General features: G+C 36.8%; 1 protein-coding gene across 1 annotated transcript in view; it reads right to left on the bottom strand.

The window, feature by feature from the left end:
* Window positions 1-12,676: 12,676 nt before the first annotated feature.
* Window positions 12,677-17,580, bottom strand: part of MACROD2 (mono-ADP ribosylhydrolase 2) — a 289,962-nt gene continuing 285,058 nt past the window's right edge. Inside the window, exons 6-7 of the mRNA XM_007946386.1 lie at window positions 13,101-13,175; window positions 12,677-12,816 (exon numbers count right to left, since the gene is read on the bottom strand). Coding sequence (XP_007944577.1) covers window positions 12,677-12,816; window positions 13,101-13,175 — 215 coding nt within the window. The remainder of the gene's footprint in view (window positions 12,817-13,100; window positions 13,176-17,580) is intronic.

Raw genomic sequence — 17,580 nt, 5'->3', positions numbered from 1 at the left:
TCTTCTCATCTTCTACAGATGTGTAAGCATGTTACTGCCACTTACTATGGCTGCAGTAAGTAGATTTACTTGAATTAGATTCCAATTTTGAGACTGACATTAAAAAGTGAAGAGTCTTGATAATAAAAATGCTGCCTAACTTAGCATAGATTATAGAAGGAATGATAACTTTATGGCAATCCCCAATTAGAACATAAATAGATATCAGAATATCACCTTTCCTTAAATCTCAAAACCCACTGCTATTGAGTCAATTTTGAATAATTTTGACCCCAAAAGGGTTTCCAAGACTATAAATCTTTACGGAAGTAGATTGCCTCATCTTTCTTCCATGGAGCAGCTCGTGGGTTTGAACCACCTACCTTTGGGTTAGCAGCCCAATGCCTCAACCACAGCACCACCAGAGCCCCTCTCATCTTTCCTTAGAGATATATTAATGCAATCCTAGAGTTTTCCACATGGTATACAAGAAACCACATTTGTTCCCTATTGCTGATATGAATCACCATAGACTTAGTGGCTTAACAGAACACAAATTTATCATTTTACAGTTGGGAGATCAGAAGCCCAAAATAGGTTTTATGGGGCCAAAATCAAGTTGTTGGCAGAGCTGTGTTCCTTCTAGATGCTCCAGGAGCAAATCCACTGCCTTGCTTTTCCAGCTTCTAGAGCTCTGGTAGCATAGTGGCTAAAGCACTTGACTGCTAACCAGAAGGCCTGTGGTTCAAACCCACCAGCCACTCCTCAGAAGGAAGATTGGGCAATCCTACTTCCGTAGTGATACGGCCTCGGAAAGCCAAGGAGGGGTCGCTATGAGTCGGGGCCGACTCAACGGCACATAACAACAACAACAACAACAACAACAAGAGGCTGCTTGTATTTCTTGGCTCATATCCTTCTCCCTATATCTTCAAAGCCAATAGCACAGCATCTTCAAATCTCTCTCCCTTTTTTCCTTCTTTTGACAAATCTTCCTTGTGTCTGACTATCCTGCTTTCCTCTTCCCCTTATAAAGACCCTTGTAATTACATTGGGCCCAACTGGATAATCCAGGATAATCTCTCCATCTCAAATCCTTAAATTAATTGTATCTGCAAAATTGTTTTTGCTATATAATGTAATATATTCCCAGGTTCTTTGAGAAGTCATTATTCTGTCCATTTCAGGTAAGTAAAATACAACAGGACCTTTAATGTTCCCTTCAATCCCACATTTTATTTGGTGAATGGACTGAAATTTTTTCCTTACTCTTAGTGATAAACAGTAAGATAATTTCTGGATATCTTCCTGAGATATCAGAGGTAACTTCAAGTTCTATCATTTCATTATTTCTACTTCAAGAGATGAGAGTTTGGAAATATGTTACTTATCTGTGTATGTATATATATTTATACACATTCATTATATTATATATCTATATTGATCTTGTCTATTATTTATTCTATTTCATTTACAGTAGCAACAAAATATTCCCCCAGATATAGACATGGCTGACACCTCACACCCTTCAAGTAAATGCCAACTTTTCAGTGAGGACTTCCTTAATCAATCTACTTAAAATCGTATTAACCCTTTCCTTTTTGGTGCTGTCGTTGTTATTGTTAGTTACTGATGAGTCATTTCCAAGTCATAGTGACCCTATGTACAACAGAATGAAATTGTGCCTAGTCCTGAGCTAACCTCACAATCATTGTTATGTTGGAGTGTAATATTACAGTTACTGTGTCAATATCATTGAGGATCTTTCTCTTTTTCATTGACCCCTACTTAACCAAACATGATGTTCTTCTCTAGAGACTAGTTCCTCCTCATAGCATGTCCAAAGTATTTGAGACAAAGTCTCACCATCCTCACTTTGAAGGAACATTCTCGCTATATTTTTCCAAGACAAATTTGTTTGTTCTTCTGTGAGTCCACAGTATTTTCAATATTCTTTGACAACATCATAACTAAAAAGTATCAATTCTTCTTTGGTCCTTCTTATTAATTGGCCAGCTTTTGCATACATATTAGGTGACTGAAAATACCATGGCTTGGGCCAGGAGCATCTTAGTTTTCCAAGGAACATCTTTGGGGCATTGATTGTTGATCCAAGTAAAATAAAATCCTTGACAATTTCAATATTTTCTCCATTTATCATAATGTTGTTTATTGGTCTGGTTGTGAGGATCTTTGTTTTCTTTATGTTTAGGTATAATCCATACTGAAGTCTGTAGTCTCTGATCTTCATCAGTAACAGCTTCAAACCCTCTTTGTTTCAGCAGACAGGTTTGTGCCATCTACATAGCACAGCTGTTAGTTTTCCTCCCATCCTCCCATCCTCTTACTTTATCATTTCTTCCATTAACTTTGTTGCTGTTGTTATGTGCCATCGAGTTATCTCTGAATCATTGTGACCCTTCCTTGGGTTTCCAAGGTGGTATCTGTGGAAGTAGATAGCCCAATCTGACTCTCTTCTTCACAAACTCCAGCTTCTTGGATTATTTGATCAGCATAAATATTGAATAAATATGGTGAAACTATATAACTCCAATGCACACTTTTCCTGATTTTAAACTACAGTCTCCTCTTGTTCTGTTTGACAACTGCCTCTTGGACTATGTTCTGTTTCCACATGAGCACAATTAAGTGATCTGGAAATTCCATGCTTTGCAATATTATGCATAATTTGTTATGATCCACACAGTGAAATGCCTTTGTATATTCAACAAAACACAGGTAAACATTTTTCTAGCATTCTCTGCTTTCAGCTAAGATCCATCTACCATCAACAATGATATCCCTCACTCCATGTCCTGATTTGAAACCAGCTTGAATTTCTGGCAGTTCCCTGTTGAGGTACTGCTGCAACTATGTTCTTGTAATTATCTTTAGTAAAATTTTATATGAATATGTTATTAATGCTATTGCTTGATAATTTCTGCATCACTTTTCTTTAAATGAGTAGAAATATGGATCTCTTCCAGTTGATTAGCCAGGTAATTGTCTTCCAATTTTCTTGGCATAGATGAGTGAGCACCTTCAGCAATGTCTATTGAAACATCTCAACTTGTATTTTGTCAATACCTGGAGCCTCATTTTTTTCTTTTCTTCTTTTTTTTTTTAAACCAATGCCTTCTGTATAACTTGGATTTCTTTCTTCAGGACCATCAGTTTTTGATCATATACTACTTCCTGAAATGGTTAAATGCCAAGCAATTCTTTTTGGTACAGTGACTCTGTGCAATGCTTCCATCTTCTTTTGATGCTTCTTGTGTTGTTCAATATTTTGTCCATAGAACCCTTCAGTAATGCATCTTAAGGCTTGATTTTGTTCTTCAGTTCTTTCAATTTGAAAAATGCTGAGCATATTTTTCTATTTTGGTTTTCTAACTCCAGGTCTTTGCATATTTCATTATAATACTTTACTTTGTCTTCTCCAGCTGTCCTTTGAAATCTTCTATTCAGCTCTTATTTTATCATTTCTTCCATTCACTTTGTTGTTGTTATGTGCCATCGAGTCGTCTCTGACTCATAGTGACCCCTCCTTGGGCTTCCAAGGTGGTATCTGTGGAAGTAGATTGCCTAATCTTCCTTCTGAGGAGTGGCTGGTGGGTTTGAACTGCCAACTTTCTGGTTAGGAGTCAAGTGCCACCAGAGCTCCCCACCATTTGCTTTAGATACTCTATATTAAAGAGTAGGTTGCAGAGTCTTCTCTGACTTCCACTTTTGCCTTCTCTTTCTCTTCTGTCTTTTTAATGACCTTTGCTTTCTTCATGTATGAAGTTTTTGATGTTATCTTACAACTTGGCTTGTCTTTGTTCATTAACGTTCAGTCCTTGAAATCTGTTCTTAAGAGGGTCTCTAAATTCAGGTGGGATGTACAAAGTTTTCACTTTGGGTCTAATGGATTTGTTTTCATTTTCTTCAGCTTCAGTTTGAACTTGCATAGGAGCAATTGATCATCTGTCTCAAAATTGTTCCCTGGCCTTGTTCTTACTGATGGGAGTGAGCCTCTCTATCATTTCTTTCCATAGGCATGGTTGATTTGCTTCCTGTGTATTCCATCTGACAAGGTCCATGTATACAGTTGCCTTTATGTTGTTGAAAGAATATATTTACAATGAAATGTATATACATACATACATTATATCATATATCATATAATCACATCATTATATCATATATCTATGTTTTTATATCATCTATTATTTATTCTATTTCATTCAATTTAACTGTCAGATTTTACTAAGTTTGATTTTCTGATTACAAAAAGTTTCCTGTAGTGTTTTGCTGGTGGGCAAAATAAGAATAATGTAAAACAGTGTAAAATATTGACAATATTATTTGAAAAAGTGCCACCTTATATTGAAATTATATGTAATACATAAAAATATTATGAACCATGTATCTCTTGGGAGCTCTGGTAGCATAGTGCCTAAGGCACTTGACTGCTAACCAGAAGTCTGGCACTTCAAACCCACCAGCTACTCCTCGGAAGAAAGATGGAGCAATCTACTTCCATAGTGATACTGCCTTGGAAACCCAAGGAGGGGTCGCTATGAGTTGGGTCCGACTTGACGGCACATAACAGCAACAACAACAAGAAGTATCTCTTAATCCGGAAGGTTGTTATTTTATGGGTTATGATTGTAAGTATATAAAACATGATGGATAGGTGAGAGGAATTATGTGGAGCATTTGAGGAATAAACTAAATATGATCAATGGGAAAGAAATATTCTCCTTTGAAATATGTCTTTAAGAAGAAATATTCTGTTTTTTCTAATTTTGTTCCTATTCTCTGCAGTCTTCTTCTTCTTATTATTATTAGTTTCAATTAAAAACCAAGGCTCATAAACTATGACAATAGTTTTGAAAAATGAACAGAGGTGCTTATATGTCAAAAAATGTAAGCTGTAAAAAAGGGATGATATTTATGGGTTAGAAACATGACTCTTTCATCTGGACAATATTTCCTCTCAAGATTCACAGTTAAATAAAGGAATTGCATACAATCAATCTTAACTACTTGGTGTTGTTAAAATGCTCACCCCCTTTTCCCTTTTTTTTTCCTTAAATCATTGCAGCAGATGTCATAAAATAAATGTAGTGAAACATTCAAGCAGCAAGGTCCCTAATTGTTTCCATCTTGATTATAAAAACACATTGAAAGGTAAATCCTCACCATGAAATAAATGAAAAAAAATAATTAACATTCAAAGTACTTCTTATACCACCTGCTCTTTACATACTGGGGCTGAAATGAGGGCACCTGATGTATAAAGAGTAATGAAAAGAAATTGAGTTTCTTTCTGAAGCAGAGAAAAAAGTAACACTTAAAATGGAAATGCAAATCAGAATGGATACACTTTTCATGCACAGAGGAGGGTCTGGAAGTTCCTGCATCTGATGAGTCAGGTGAAATGGTTAAGCCTAAAGCAAAATGCACTAAATGTTTCATCCAATATATATGACTTAACAGATTGTGATCATTTGTTTATTTATTTATTTTTTAAAAAAAGCTTTTATTTAAGTGGATGTTGATGTTCTGTGTCTTTCAAAGAAGGTACTTCTACCAATATCTGACTCTATGGTTTTCCTATTAATACCAGGGTAGAGTGTGAAAGCCTGGATGACAGGGGTTGTATGTGTTCTATGTGATGCTTCATTGCTGGTACAGGTCTTGCTTTTCAAGTAGAGGGGAAAGGGTTCTGTTAGGTGAGAATTATATCAATAACAGTAAACACCAAGGGCTGTCTAATGGTGCTGTGTAGACAAAATGAATTTCCAATGAACTTGATTGGTCAGAGCAGAAGAGAAAGCAAGCAAGGAGCTCGCTAAAAATGTACTCAATGAAGACAAAACAATGGCCAAAGGAACTGCAAGAAAGGATGTTTCCTGTGTGGAGTATAAAAGATACTGCTAAAAATCCAGCCAGGTTCTGAGCAGATTTTACATGTAAACCTAATTTGAACTAAAAGTCATTTATTTTTCTCATTTAAATTTACCAATTACCTGTGGGCTTGGGACTATAGTCACAGGGGTCATCAAGCTCAACTGCCATAACATACTACACAGAAACATTGTTCCACATCTTGCTTTGGCGAGTAGCGACTGGGATCTTGAAAGCTTACAAGCGGCCATCTATATGCAATGATGGGTCTCTCCTCATCCAGAGCAAAGAAGAATGAAGAAAACCAAAGATGTATGGACACAATTAGTCCAAGGGACTGGTTCACCATGCTATCCTCAGCCTATATGACTAGGTGACCAGAAGAATTAGATGGTGCCCAGATACCACTGTCAACCCCTCGGAGGGGAATCTATGTAGAAAATCCTGGATATTGTGGGAGAACAATGTGCAACAAAACTCAAAATGATTAAAAAAAAAAAAAAAAGAAGAAGAAGAATAAAAGAAGACCAGGTTTGCTGGATTGATAGAGCCTGATGGAACCACTGAGACTATGGCCCCTAGCTTCCCTTCTGGTCTGGCTTCAGGTTTGGCTTGCAGCCAAACAAAAAACAAGAATTGGCTTCCAGCCAAACAAAAGACAGGCATATGAGCTGAACATTTACATTAGGTAGAAACACTGCTTGGAGAGATCAATCATGGGAGAATAGAAGGGCTGTGTATGCACAGAGAGACAGCTTGGGGGGCAGGAGTGCATGGGAGGGAAGGACACAAGGAAGAGGCAACTGTAGGGAGGAAGTGGGAGGGGAGCTGTTGCATTGTGGTAAACTGTAGTCAGTGTCATGAGACAAAGTGTATGTGAACTGCTGTATGGAAAGTGAATTTGCTCTGTAAACTTTTACCCAAATCACAATAAAAATTAAAACAAAAACAAAAACTGTCCAATTATTGGTATATCATAATATAAATGTTGTTTATTTTACTGATCTTTTTCATAGTCTAGGGCATCTCTGCATTTTTATCAATAGAAGACAATAAATGAAATTGGGAAAACCTAAGATTTTGATATTAGTAATGCCCATTGGCTCCCAGGTCATGACTCCTTGTTTCATCAAGAACATGATTCTACAGTTGGCTTCTGAGCAAATTAATAAAATTGGAGGACTTCATAATGCATTACTGAGTTGACACCCTTGTTTTACTGCCCCCAAAACTGTGATTCATAGAAGTTAGAAAATTGCCAGGGGTCAGTACAGGAAGACTTGACTCTCTGCAGATAATGTTGCATAATTATGCTTGGTCAGAGGCCAAAACATGAACCTCAGGATATGGCCATTTATACTGCTGCTGGCTTGCACTTCACTCTCTGCTTGCACAGATCATCATAAACTTAATGTCTCCTCAATATTTTTTGTCAGCCTTTGGTAAATAAATAAAAGATTGCTATACCACATTGGGAATTTTGGTGGTGTAGTGCCTAAGATATATTTGACTGCTAACCAGAAGGCTGGCAGTTCAAACCCACCAGCCACTCCTCAGAAGGAAGACGGGGCAATCTACTTCCGTAGAGATACCACCTCAGAAACCCAAAGAGGGGTTGCTATGAGTTGGAACTGACTCAATGGCGGTGAATTTGGTTTTGGTTTATACCACATTATCCACCACCCAACTGTCAGTTTGTTGTACTGTGGTGGCTTTTGTGCTGCTATGATTCTGGAAGCTATGCTACTGGTATTTCAAATACCGGTAGAGTCACCCATGGTGGTCATGTTTCAGTGGAGCTTCCAAACCAAGACAGAATAAGAAGAAAGGCCTGGCAATCTACTTTTAAAAATTAGCCAGTGAAACTTATGGATAAGGACAGAGCATTGTTCTTCTTGCTTACTCTGAGCATGCCATCAGGAGGGATCAATTGTTAGAGGAGGATATCAAGTTTGGTGAAGTAGAAGGCAGAGAGGGTGACAGAAACCCTCAGTGAGATGGATCGGTACGCCACAACAGTGAACTCGGACATGCTGGAGATTGTGAGGATGATGCAGGGCAGGGTAATATTTCCTTCTGTTCTACATAAGGTTGCCATGGGTCAGAGTAGACTTAATAGCAGCTATCTACCTACCTGGCTGGCTGGCTTTCTATCTGCCTCTCTCTCTGCCATATTATAAAAATAATTGGGACCAAATGTACACATTCTATGTAACACTTGGAGAATAAAACACATATATAGTCATAACAATGATATAATAATGGTATAATGTTGATATAGTTAAAATCTTACAGCAAATATCTCTAAATTCAAGTAGACAAAAAATTCTTAATAAAAAATATTAATGTTGGCTGTATACTTTATGCTAAAAAATGAGGTCTCTTTTAGAGGTGATCTATATTATCATTTTTCCTTTTTGGTTATTAAACTAAATGATGTTATTTCACTGGATTCTGTATGTGCTGCAGGTCCTGCTTGGAAAGCATATAACTCGACTCATTTAGAAAGAGGTAATGTGACTATCCAAGAAAAGCTGCCATATGTGAAACCTAGCTTTATGCCTGTTGACATTTTTGTATTTCAAGTCTCCTAGGGACATGTCCATTGTGCTATTGTGTGATTTTTATCAGCATGAACTTCTGCTGAATATTTTTCTTTATTTCAAATCCATATTTTGGTAGAGCTAACTTAAAAACTTACTGTTGCAACATCTGTGCCTATACACCTAGGAACCAGGAAAGATGTGTCTTGAAGATTATCTACATTTTCTAATCTTATAAAATGCTACAAAACAAACAAACACTGGATACTCATTATTTTCTGGTCTAGATTTTTTTTTTAAAGAAAATACTTTCTTCCCCTTTAGAAAGATTCTTAAAATAAAAAGAGAACCAGTATCTCTGAAGCTATAAAGAATATCTGCAAACATATTAGAATCTCATTTGCTTTTATTTGTAGATGAGGGTAATTCTTAATACACATAAGTATAGCTTTTCATTAAGAAACATTGTAAATATCAGGAAAACTTGAATATATATTCTCTAAATGTTTTCAAACAAGATTCTTTAATAAATATAAGAATCAAAAGAATCAATGCAAAATATTCTCCTACTTTCAACATATTTATTACTTTTCTTCTGCAGTTTTTAACAACAGCTCAATAGCAACATTTAAAATTTTTTTTTTTTTAATAGACATTCTGGTTTAACCAGTCTTTCTTAAAAATAAGATTGGGATGTTGGCAAAGAGAAAGGAGCAAATGAATGGAGAGAAATGCCTTCCACCTACTTTTCACTAATTGCCCTATTGTTACAAAATAAAATTTGCAACAATGTTAAGAATTATGAGCTATATAAAAATTGCCTACAGGAGACAATGCACAAATGAAATATGCAGAACAAGTTAGTTTTTAGGAATAATTTAGAACATTGGAAGTTGTTACAGCTTAAAAAGTAGAAAGACAATGAATGGAATTGGGAAATTACATATGTACATCTTTTTGACTTTGTCATCAAATTATCAAATAATGATATTTAACATATACTGGGTGTTTTCCATATGCCAGGTATTGTTGTAAATGCTTTGTATTAATTAATTAAATTTTCACCACAACCCTATGTGATAGTTTTGTCATCACTGTTTTACAGATAAGGAAACTGAGGTACTAAGAGATGAAATGATTTTCCCAGTGTAACACAGCTTGTCAATGGTGGGCAGCCCTAATACAGAGCCCTATTTTAACTATTAATCTACATTGCCTGCATGTCCTTTGGTTACTTTTTAAAAGTATAACAAGACAATAGCTTTTAACTGTTATTTTGAAGCAAAGAATAAGATGATATTCAAGGCATGACCATGTTAAGTATCTATGCTAAAAAAGGAAAAGGAAAACATGGGTAATTTAAGCCCACAGGCAATTTCTGGCTGAGAAATTCATCCTCAAAGTTGATAATAAGCAAGAAGCAAAATTTGGCCTCTACCCACACTATTTGTGTGAAAGAACCTACAAAGAGGAGGTAAAAAGTGGGTATTTAACTCTTCAGAATTAGAGGAGTGTTAAATACTGGGGAAGTCATTGGGGAAAGGGCAACATGTCATTTATTTATTTATTCATTTGCTGAACACAATTTTCTTTTTATAATAATAATTAAAAAAAAAAAAAAAAAAACCCTCACTGCCATCAAGTTGATTCCAATGCATTGTCACCCTACAGTACAGAGTAGAACTTCCTTATAGAGTTTCCAAGGCTTTAAATCTTTATGGAAGCAGACTGCGGCAGAGTGGCTGGTGGGTTTAAACCAGCCTTTTGGTTAGCAGGCAATTGCTTTAACCACTACACCACCAGATTGGTTCCTCTTTACCCTCCAAGTTAAAAAGAGACTAATGAGCCATTTGGCTGCTGACCAGAAGATCAGCAGTTCATATCCATCAGCTGCTATGCAGAAGGGTTCATAAGAGGTCTGGTGGTGCAGTTCCTAAGGCATTTGACTGTTAATGAGAAGGTTGGCAATTAAAACCCATCAGCTGCTCTGTGAAAGGAAGATGGGGCACTCGCTTCATAAAGATTTACAGCCTCAGAAGCCAAATGGAAGTTGCTGTGAGCTGAATGGGCTTTGGTAAAGATTAAAGCCTTGGAAACCCAATGGGTTGCTTTGAGTTGGAATTGACTAGATGACATTGGGTTTGGTTTATTTTTTTTAAGGTACTAGTAGTAAATTTTTTTTTTTCCTATTTGCATTTCTTGAGGCACAATACACAGGGCACATAATTTCTACAATAGAAAAAATAAACAAGCATGGAATGGTACTTTTGATGTACTATTGAAGAGATCAGTACCATATATCTGAATCTAAAGTAAAAGTTGTACAGTTCTACTCTCATTGTCAGACAACAACTACTCCAAATATTCCATTTACTTGACTTGCCAGGAGCAAGGTGTCATGAGTCTGAGCTAGGATTTGCAGCAAAGAAGTTTATTAGAGGCATAGCCATGGAAGAATACTGTGCTGTAAGTGCAGTGGGGGAAAAACGTAGCAAAATCACTAACATGGCTTAGCAATGAAACTTTGTCAATGCTCCAGCTAAGAAGAGTTCATAATTTGGAAGCTGTAGTTTCTATTGACCTGAGTTTATAATTGAGATCATGTCTGCCTTTTAATTTGGAAACAATATTATCACTGTGTCCTGCAAACAATGTTTTTCTAGTTATTACTCTGCAACTGCCTTGAAAATAGGTGTTTATTTAAGGGTAACATGATTTACGATATAGGGTAACAGACAAATTATTGCATGTGCTTCTAGTAAGGTCAGTAACTGCAACCCTCCAAAATGGCTCTCAGATCCCATCATGTTTAGCCACCCGGTTTTCCCTTTCTCCCTGTCACGAATCCCTGTCCCAATCACTTCTGATTGCTCAACAATCCTGGCATCCTCTTGGATTGATGGAAGTTCTAAATGGAAGGGGATAGAAGGATATTCAGGCATATTTCAATTGAAATCATTTAGAAAATACAGTGACTACAAAATAGAAAGTTAAAATTCTCTTCCCTCCTCTGGTGGTGTAGTGCCTAAGGCATTTGACTGCTAACCTCAGAAGGAAGATTGGGCAATTTACTTCCGTAGAAATACCACCTCAGAAACCAAAGGAGGGGTCGCTATGTGCCTGAAATGAGAAGAGTGAGTTTTTGTTGTTGTTATTGCTGTTCTGTTCTGTAAGTGTTAACTCATCCTTAAAAGTTTCAAGCAATAAGGCTTGCGTCTTATCAAAGGACACACAGGTGATGGTCATAGGGCACTGCCCAGGGCCCTCTCCCCATCAGGACCAGCACCACCAAGTTCAAACCAGCCATGTAGCCTTCTGTTCCCAATCCTGTACCCACCATCTCCAATTCCTCAAACTCAGGTGTAAGTATCCCTGCAGGAGGGAGTTAAGTAGGAGGGAGTTAGCAGTCATCTTGGATACATTCTGGCCCACTACTGCTGAATACTGAATTGCTAGCAACATTTTTAAGCCTGCTTTCTTTTATCTTTTAAATCCTTTCTTTCCTGATTCCCTTTGCTTATGTTTTGAATAAACATTCACGTCTCTGCCTACAACTCTGGGGAAGTTTTTCTGGACTGTTGCTACCTACTAAGGAGAAAGTTTTAACCTCCTTAGAAAATTCCCATGACACTTTTAAGAAATTGCTTTATTTTTGGAAATTAAATTTTTCAAGGTCTTCAACAAACACTAAATTTTTCTGATAAGTTTTTTTTTAAAAGATCTTAAAAAGATTTCTATCTTCACTCCAATATATTGAATTCTTGCCCTCAATGCTGTTCTAAAACATTTCCATCTGCATCTTCAGAAGTCATTATAATGTTCACCAGTATTTTAATTTCACTCTATATTACAGTATCTCAATATTAGAAGACAGATTTTGTAATTCATAAAGTTCATATAATGTGCATATTTTGCACAAATTACTTCTTGATTTACTACCATATAAGGAAGACAGAATTAAATCAATATAAAAAGGTTAACCTACTTGTTTTAAATCCATTTCAGATTTTCTATGAACTTTTTCTATAATTTCCACAGGCTTTTTCAATATTATAATTTTAGAAATTAAACTGAACCTATATTAATAATAAAAACTTCTGTACTTTTTGGAAGAGAAAAACATGTGCTACAGATGTCTTCTTTTACTACTTCTAGATTTTATTCTACTTTAAAAAGTAGACTCAGGATTAAATAAATTTTTATTTTCTCCTTACACAAACTGTGATTGAATGAAGATAACTTTTATGGTTAAATTTTTGTCAGGAATCCAAAGAAACTATTCTTGAGACTTTAAGAGCAGTCCTACCAGTTTCACTGCCTTTTTCTTCTTGGTCATCTGCTATCAGAATCACTTCTGGTTGCTCAACCATCCTGGCATCCTCTTGGATTGATGGAAGTTCTAAAAGGAAGGTCATAGAAGGATATTCAGGCATATTTCAATTGAAATCATTTAGAAAACACAGTGACTACAGCATAGAAAGTTAAAATTCTCTTTCTTTTCTTCAACAGTGAACAGGCACATAAAGCAGACCCTACTGTCATTTTCCAGTAATCATAGGGTAGTGAGTTTGGTTTTTGGTTTTAAACCACACATGCACATCTCTCTTACACATGAGTATATATAGAAGTCATGGTTCACAATCTCATCTCATTCTCTGGTAACAATATATTCTGGTTTCGTACCTTCTGTTTCCATATATGAACTGTGGGACTCTGTCTCAATTTTTACTTCATTCTTCATTGAATCATTCTCTTTTCCTGTTAAGAACAATGATTGGAAAATAAATGTGATATGTATGACCATAGCTTTGTGCCTGGTTTTAAAAAGCAAAACCTTCATAAACTATACTTTAATCATGCATGGAGAGATAGAGTAGGTTTGAGTCAAAGTGGAGGGTGAAGATAACATTTTCAACCCTATATAAATTATTTTATAAGAAATATTAAGAAAGTTTCGGCAATCCTACTTCTGTAGTGATACCTCTCGGAAACCCAAGGAGGGGTCGCTATGAGTCAGGCCGACTCAGCGGCACATAACAACATATCAATTATTTTATAAGAAATATACAAATAATTTTGGCAAAAATAGCTTCTTTGAATTCAGAAAACAAAAACAAAAACAAAGAAACTTCACTGCTGTGGAGTCGGATCTGACTCATAACAATCTCTCCTTGGGTTTCCCAGGTGGTGGTGGTGGTTGTTGTTATGTGCCATCCAGTCAGAACCCTCATAGCGACTCCTCCTTGGGTTTCCGAGGCAGTATAACTACAGAAATAGATCGCCCACCCCATCTTCCTTCCGAGGAGTGACTGGTGGGTTTGAACCGCCAGCATTCTGGTTAGCAGGCAAATGCCTTAGGCACTACGCCACCAGAGCTCCCTTCTTTGCACTAGTTGAGGTAATTAGTATTTAACTTATTAGTGCATTGGGCATGTATGGAGACATCCTGGACAATTTGAAAATTTGAATAATTTCTAGGTGTTGGACCCGAATTTGGAAAGGAGTGTCGGCGCGAGGAACGTGACACTGACTCAACAATGCAAAAGCAAAGGAAAAGTTTATTTCCAAGCTCGAGCTGGGGTCTCTGCTTACACCGATGCAACGGCTTGGGCAAAAGACCCCCGGCTCCTTTTGTTCTACATATTTGTAGGATTTCCAGGGGGCAGTTACACAAGGTGGGGCTGAATACCAATGATTGGTGCAGGGGACAAGCTCTGCTATTTGGTGGCGACTGATAGGTGCAAGCTCGGGACTTTCCAGATTCTGTTGAGGAGGGGGTCCTCCCTCGGGACTTTCCAGATTCTGGCTTCTCTGATTGGTGTCTGCATATCAGTGATTTCTTATACTAAGTCTATTCTAGTAAACCGAAACTTAAGTAAGAAAAAATGAAACTTAGGCCTGGTAATACCTTGAGCCTTACCTAAATTATTAGTACAAAAACAAGTTAAGCTAGAAACTAGAGCTAGTCACAAAGTTATTTGAGTAAATATAATTGCTACTTAACTTATATATGTATTTCCACAATTCCTAAGTGATCAGTAAAATAAGTTCAGTACCTAAGGTTTTCTATTAAGCTTGTTATATTCTCTAAGCAATAAACTGGATATTTAAGTAACAAACTAAGATTACTATGTTTCTAACTTTGTTCCCCTTACACTAGGCTGTAAGAGTTAAGTACATTTAAGTGTCCTTTATGACCTCTGTTGGTGTAGTGCCTAAGGCATTTGACTGCTAACCAGAAGGCTGGCAGTTCAAACCAAGCAGGCACTCCTCGTAAGGAAGATTGGGCAACCTACTTAGAATTACCACCTGGAAAACCTAAGGAAGGGTCGCTCTCAGTCGGACTCAACTCCATGGCAGCGAGTTTGTTATTTTTTAAAACCCTTCCAACTTTCATTCCTCTGTCAACAGAGAAAAGGAATAAAGTGAGCACAAAGGAATTGGTTGGCATAACAGCTCAATCATTCTTTTAAGAAAGCTGCTAAATATAGCAAAGATCAGGAGAGAATTTAGCCAACTCTGGATTACTCTGAGGCTGATTATCTTGTAATGTTTTTTTTCCCCCCTACACCCCTTGGTTTCTCTCCCCTGCCCTCCCCTGCAGAGCTTAGAACACTTAAGTGCTCATTAAGAGAGGAAACTGAAATCTGTCCATTTTGCCCCTTGCTAATGAAAGAATTTGTGCTAAGGATATTTAACTATTGTATTAAAATAAATAGCAATCTTGCCAGAGGTAGGGTTGGTTAGGAACACAAAGCAGATGCAGAGGACCTTGGGTTCTTTGACTGGTTACATCCCTGTGGTAGATTACATCATTCCTCCAACTTTTCTCAACTCCTTCCTATACCAAAAAAAAAAAAAAAAAAGACCCAATGCTAACTCATGAAAAACCCATACATTATAACAAAGAACAGCTTCATAGTTTTTTTTTTTTTTTCAGTCTGTATTCTTAATGGAAGTATATCACCAGGCTTTTTTCCTACAATACCATTAAACCCAAAACTAAACTCACTGCCACTGAGTCAATTCTGATTCAGAGTGATTCTCATTGGATTTCCAAGGCTGTAAATCTTTATGGAAGCAGACTGCCCCATGTTTCTCCTGTTGAGCAGCTAAGGGTTCAAACCACTGACATTGTGATTAGAAGCCAAATGCCTTAAGCACTACACCACCAGAGCTCCTTGAAGTATCACTCACTCACTGCCGTCGAGTTGGATCTGACTCACAGTGACCCCTCCTTGGGTTTCCAAGGCAGTATCGCTATAGAAGTATATTGCCCAATGTTCCTTCTGAGGAGTCGCTGGTAGGTTTAAACCACCAGCCTTCTGGTTAGCCCTCAAATGCCTTAGGCGTTATGCCACTAGAGCTCCTATCTCTAGATGGATTCAAACCACCAAACTTTACGTTTAGTAGTTAAGCATAAACCATTTGAACTTCCTGTGAAAGTATCCTATTTCTTTGTCTATGGACGTAGGCCTGGAATGCCCCTTGTAGGATAGTAAATTCCCAGCCAATTTATACGAGGTTTTGTCCATGTGACTAAGTTCAGAAGATGGCGTAGGGACAGGCATGATGTGTACTGCATTTGAGTAGAATCTACAAGATCATTATGCATGCTTTTTGAGATGCTCTGAAATTATCAATGTATACATCACTGTGATGCATTCTTCTATAATACTTTTTACATTGTTATGATGCTTTTTATAATGTATTTAAACACATATGTGTAAGTGTATGTATATGTATGTCACTTATATGTGAAGCTACAGATAGAGAATTTCTGAACATAGAAACATATTTCTATGATGCTCTCTAATCATTAACTGTAAGTCATTAGAAGCAATAACTACATGTCATTAGAAAGTTGTTCTAACCTTGGAAATAGATGATAGAATTATATGAAATATGTAGTAAACAAGGATATAAATATGTCATATAACAACCTCCTTAATTTTTAATAAATCAGATGTCTATAAATTGGCCTTGGGACATAAATATACCATACAATTATTTCCTTAATTGGCAATAAAACATACTAATAATTCAAAATGACCTTGAGACATAAATATGTCATACAATAATTTTCCTAATTGGCAATAAAACATACTAATCTTGGTTGAACATGACAACACCTAACCCTTATCTTGTGAAGTCAACATAAAGAAATTAAGTATAAATTTTAGGTTTATGCTCACTTGCTGGAAAAGACGACAGCAGCAAAAGGTTTCTCTGACTCTTGTTTTCTCTGAAGACTGAAAGCCTGCTGAGATACTGCCTGCCACAACCAACCTTGGACGCTAGCTAGAGAAGACCTCTTCTGAGTTTGAGGGGTGGTCAAGTCTTTCTCCCTAAGATCACTTGTTAAGGGTAAAAACCTGAAGTCTAAAGATGTGGACTCTAACCATTAAACTAGCATTGTAAATATTAATTCTGATTCTTCAGTGTCAATATAATGTCTTGGAGTCTTACTTACATGCCTTGCCCTGACTACCTTACAATAAACTAAAGGAGTTTATGCAAGGCAAACCTGATCATTTCTTTACTTATTCTTAAGAGAAAATATGCCAGGAAAAAAGATCTATTGCATTCCATTTCCTTCAGCTTTCTTTCTTCTCGTAATGTGCTCCTAAGCCTAGAACAGAGCCAAGTAAAGCCAAGCAAAGCCACAGAAAACTTTGTGGTCGTCAACAGAACTGTTAGAGTTAACTTGTTACAGCAGTAAAACTGACTTATAGACTCTTTCACCTTTATAATATCTTCCTTTCTCATATAACTATTCTTCAATTGCCCACTATACCAGTGATGCCACAGGATGGGTGGGGGGTTGTAGACTACACCAGGTGACACTGTCAGAGGAGGTGACAATAAACTGTCTATAAAACTTTCATTCAGTGTTTCAGCAGAAATGTATCATTTTTTAATAAAAATGCCCTTACTTATAACAATAAAAACATTTTTCATAAGCCCAGCTTACATATATCAATATCAACCTACAAGGCTAAATCTGTATGCTAATTCACTTTTTGAAACTTCTAGTGTGCCCTGACACATAACAAGAACAACAACAGTGTGCCCTGATTAGAGTTCTCACTATTATCCAATTACAATGTGCTTCAAAATCATGTGTTTTTGTCTGCATGTGCTACTGTTTTCATGGGAGCTC

This window comes from Orycteropus afer, unplaced genomic scaffold (genome assembly GCF_000298275.1).
Source record: "Orycteropus afer afer isolate SDZICR_OR568_19922 unplaced genomic scaffold, OryAfe1.0 scaffold00158, whole genome shotgun sequence".
In the NCBI taxonomy this organism is placed as follows: Eukaryota; Metazoa; Chordata; class Mammalia; order Tubulidentata; family Orycteropodidae; genus Orycteropus; species Orycteropus afer.
The sequence above is the reverse complement of the archived record's forward strand: the minus strand, read 5'-3'. Positions and strand labels throughout refer to the sequence as shown.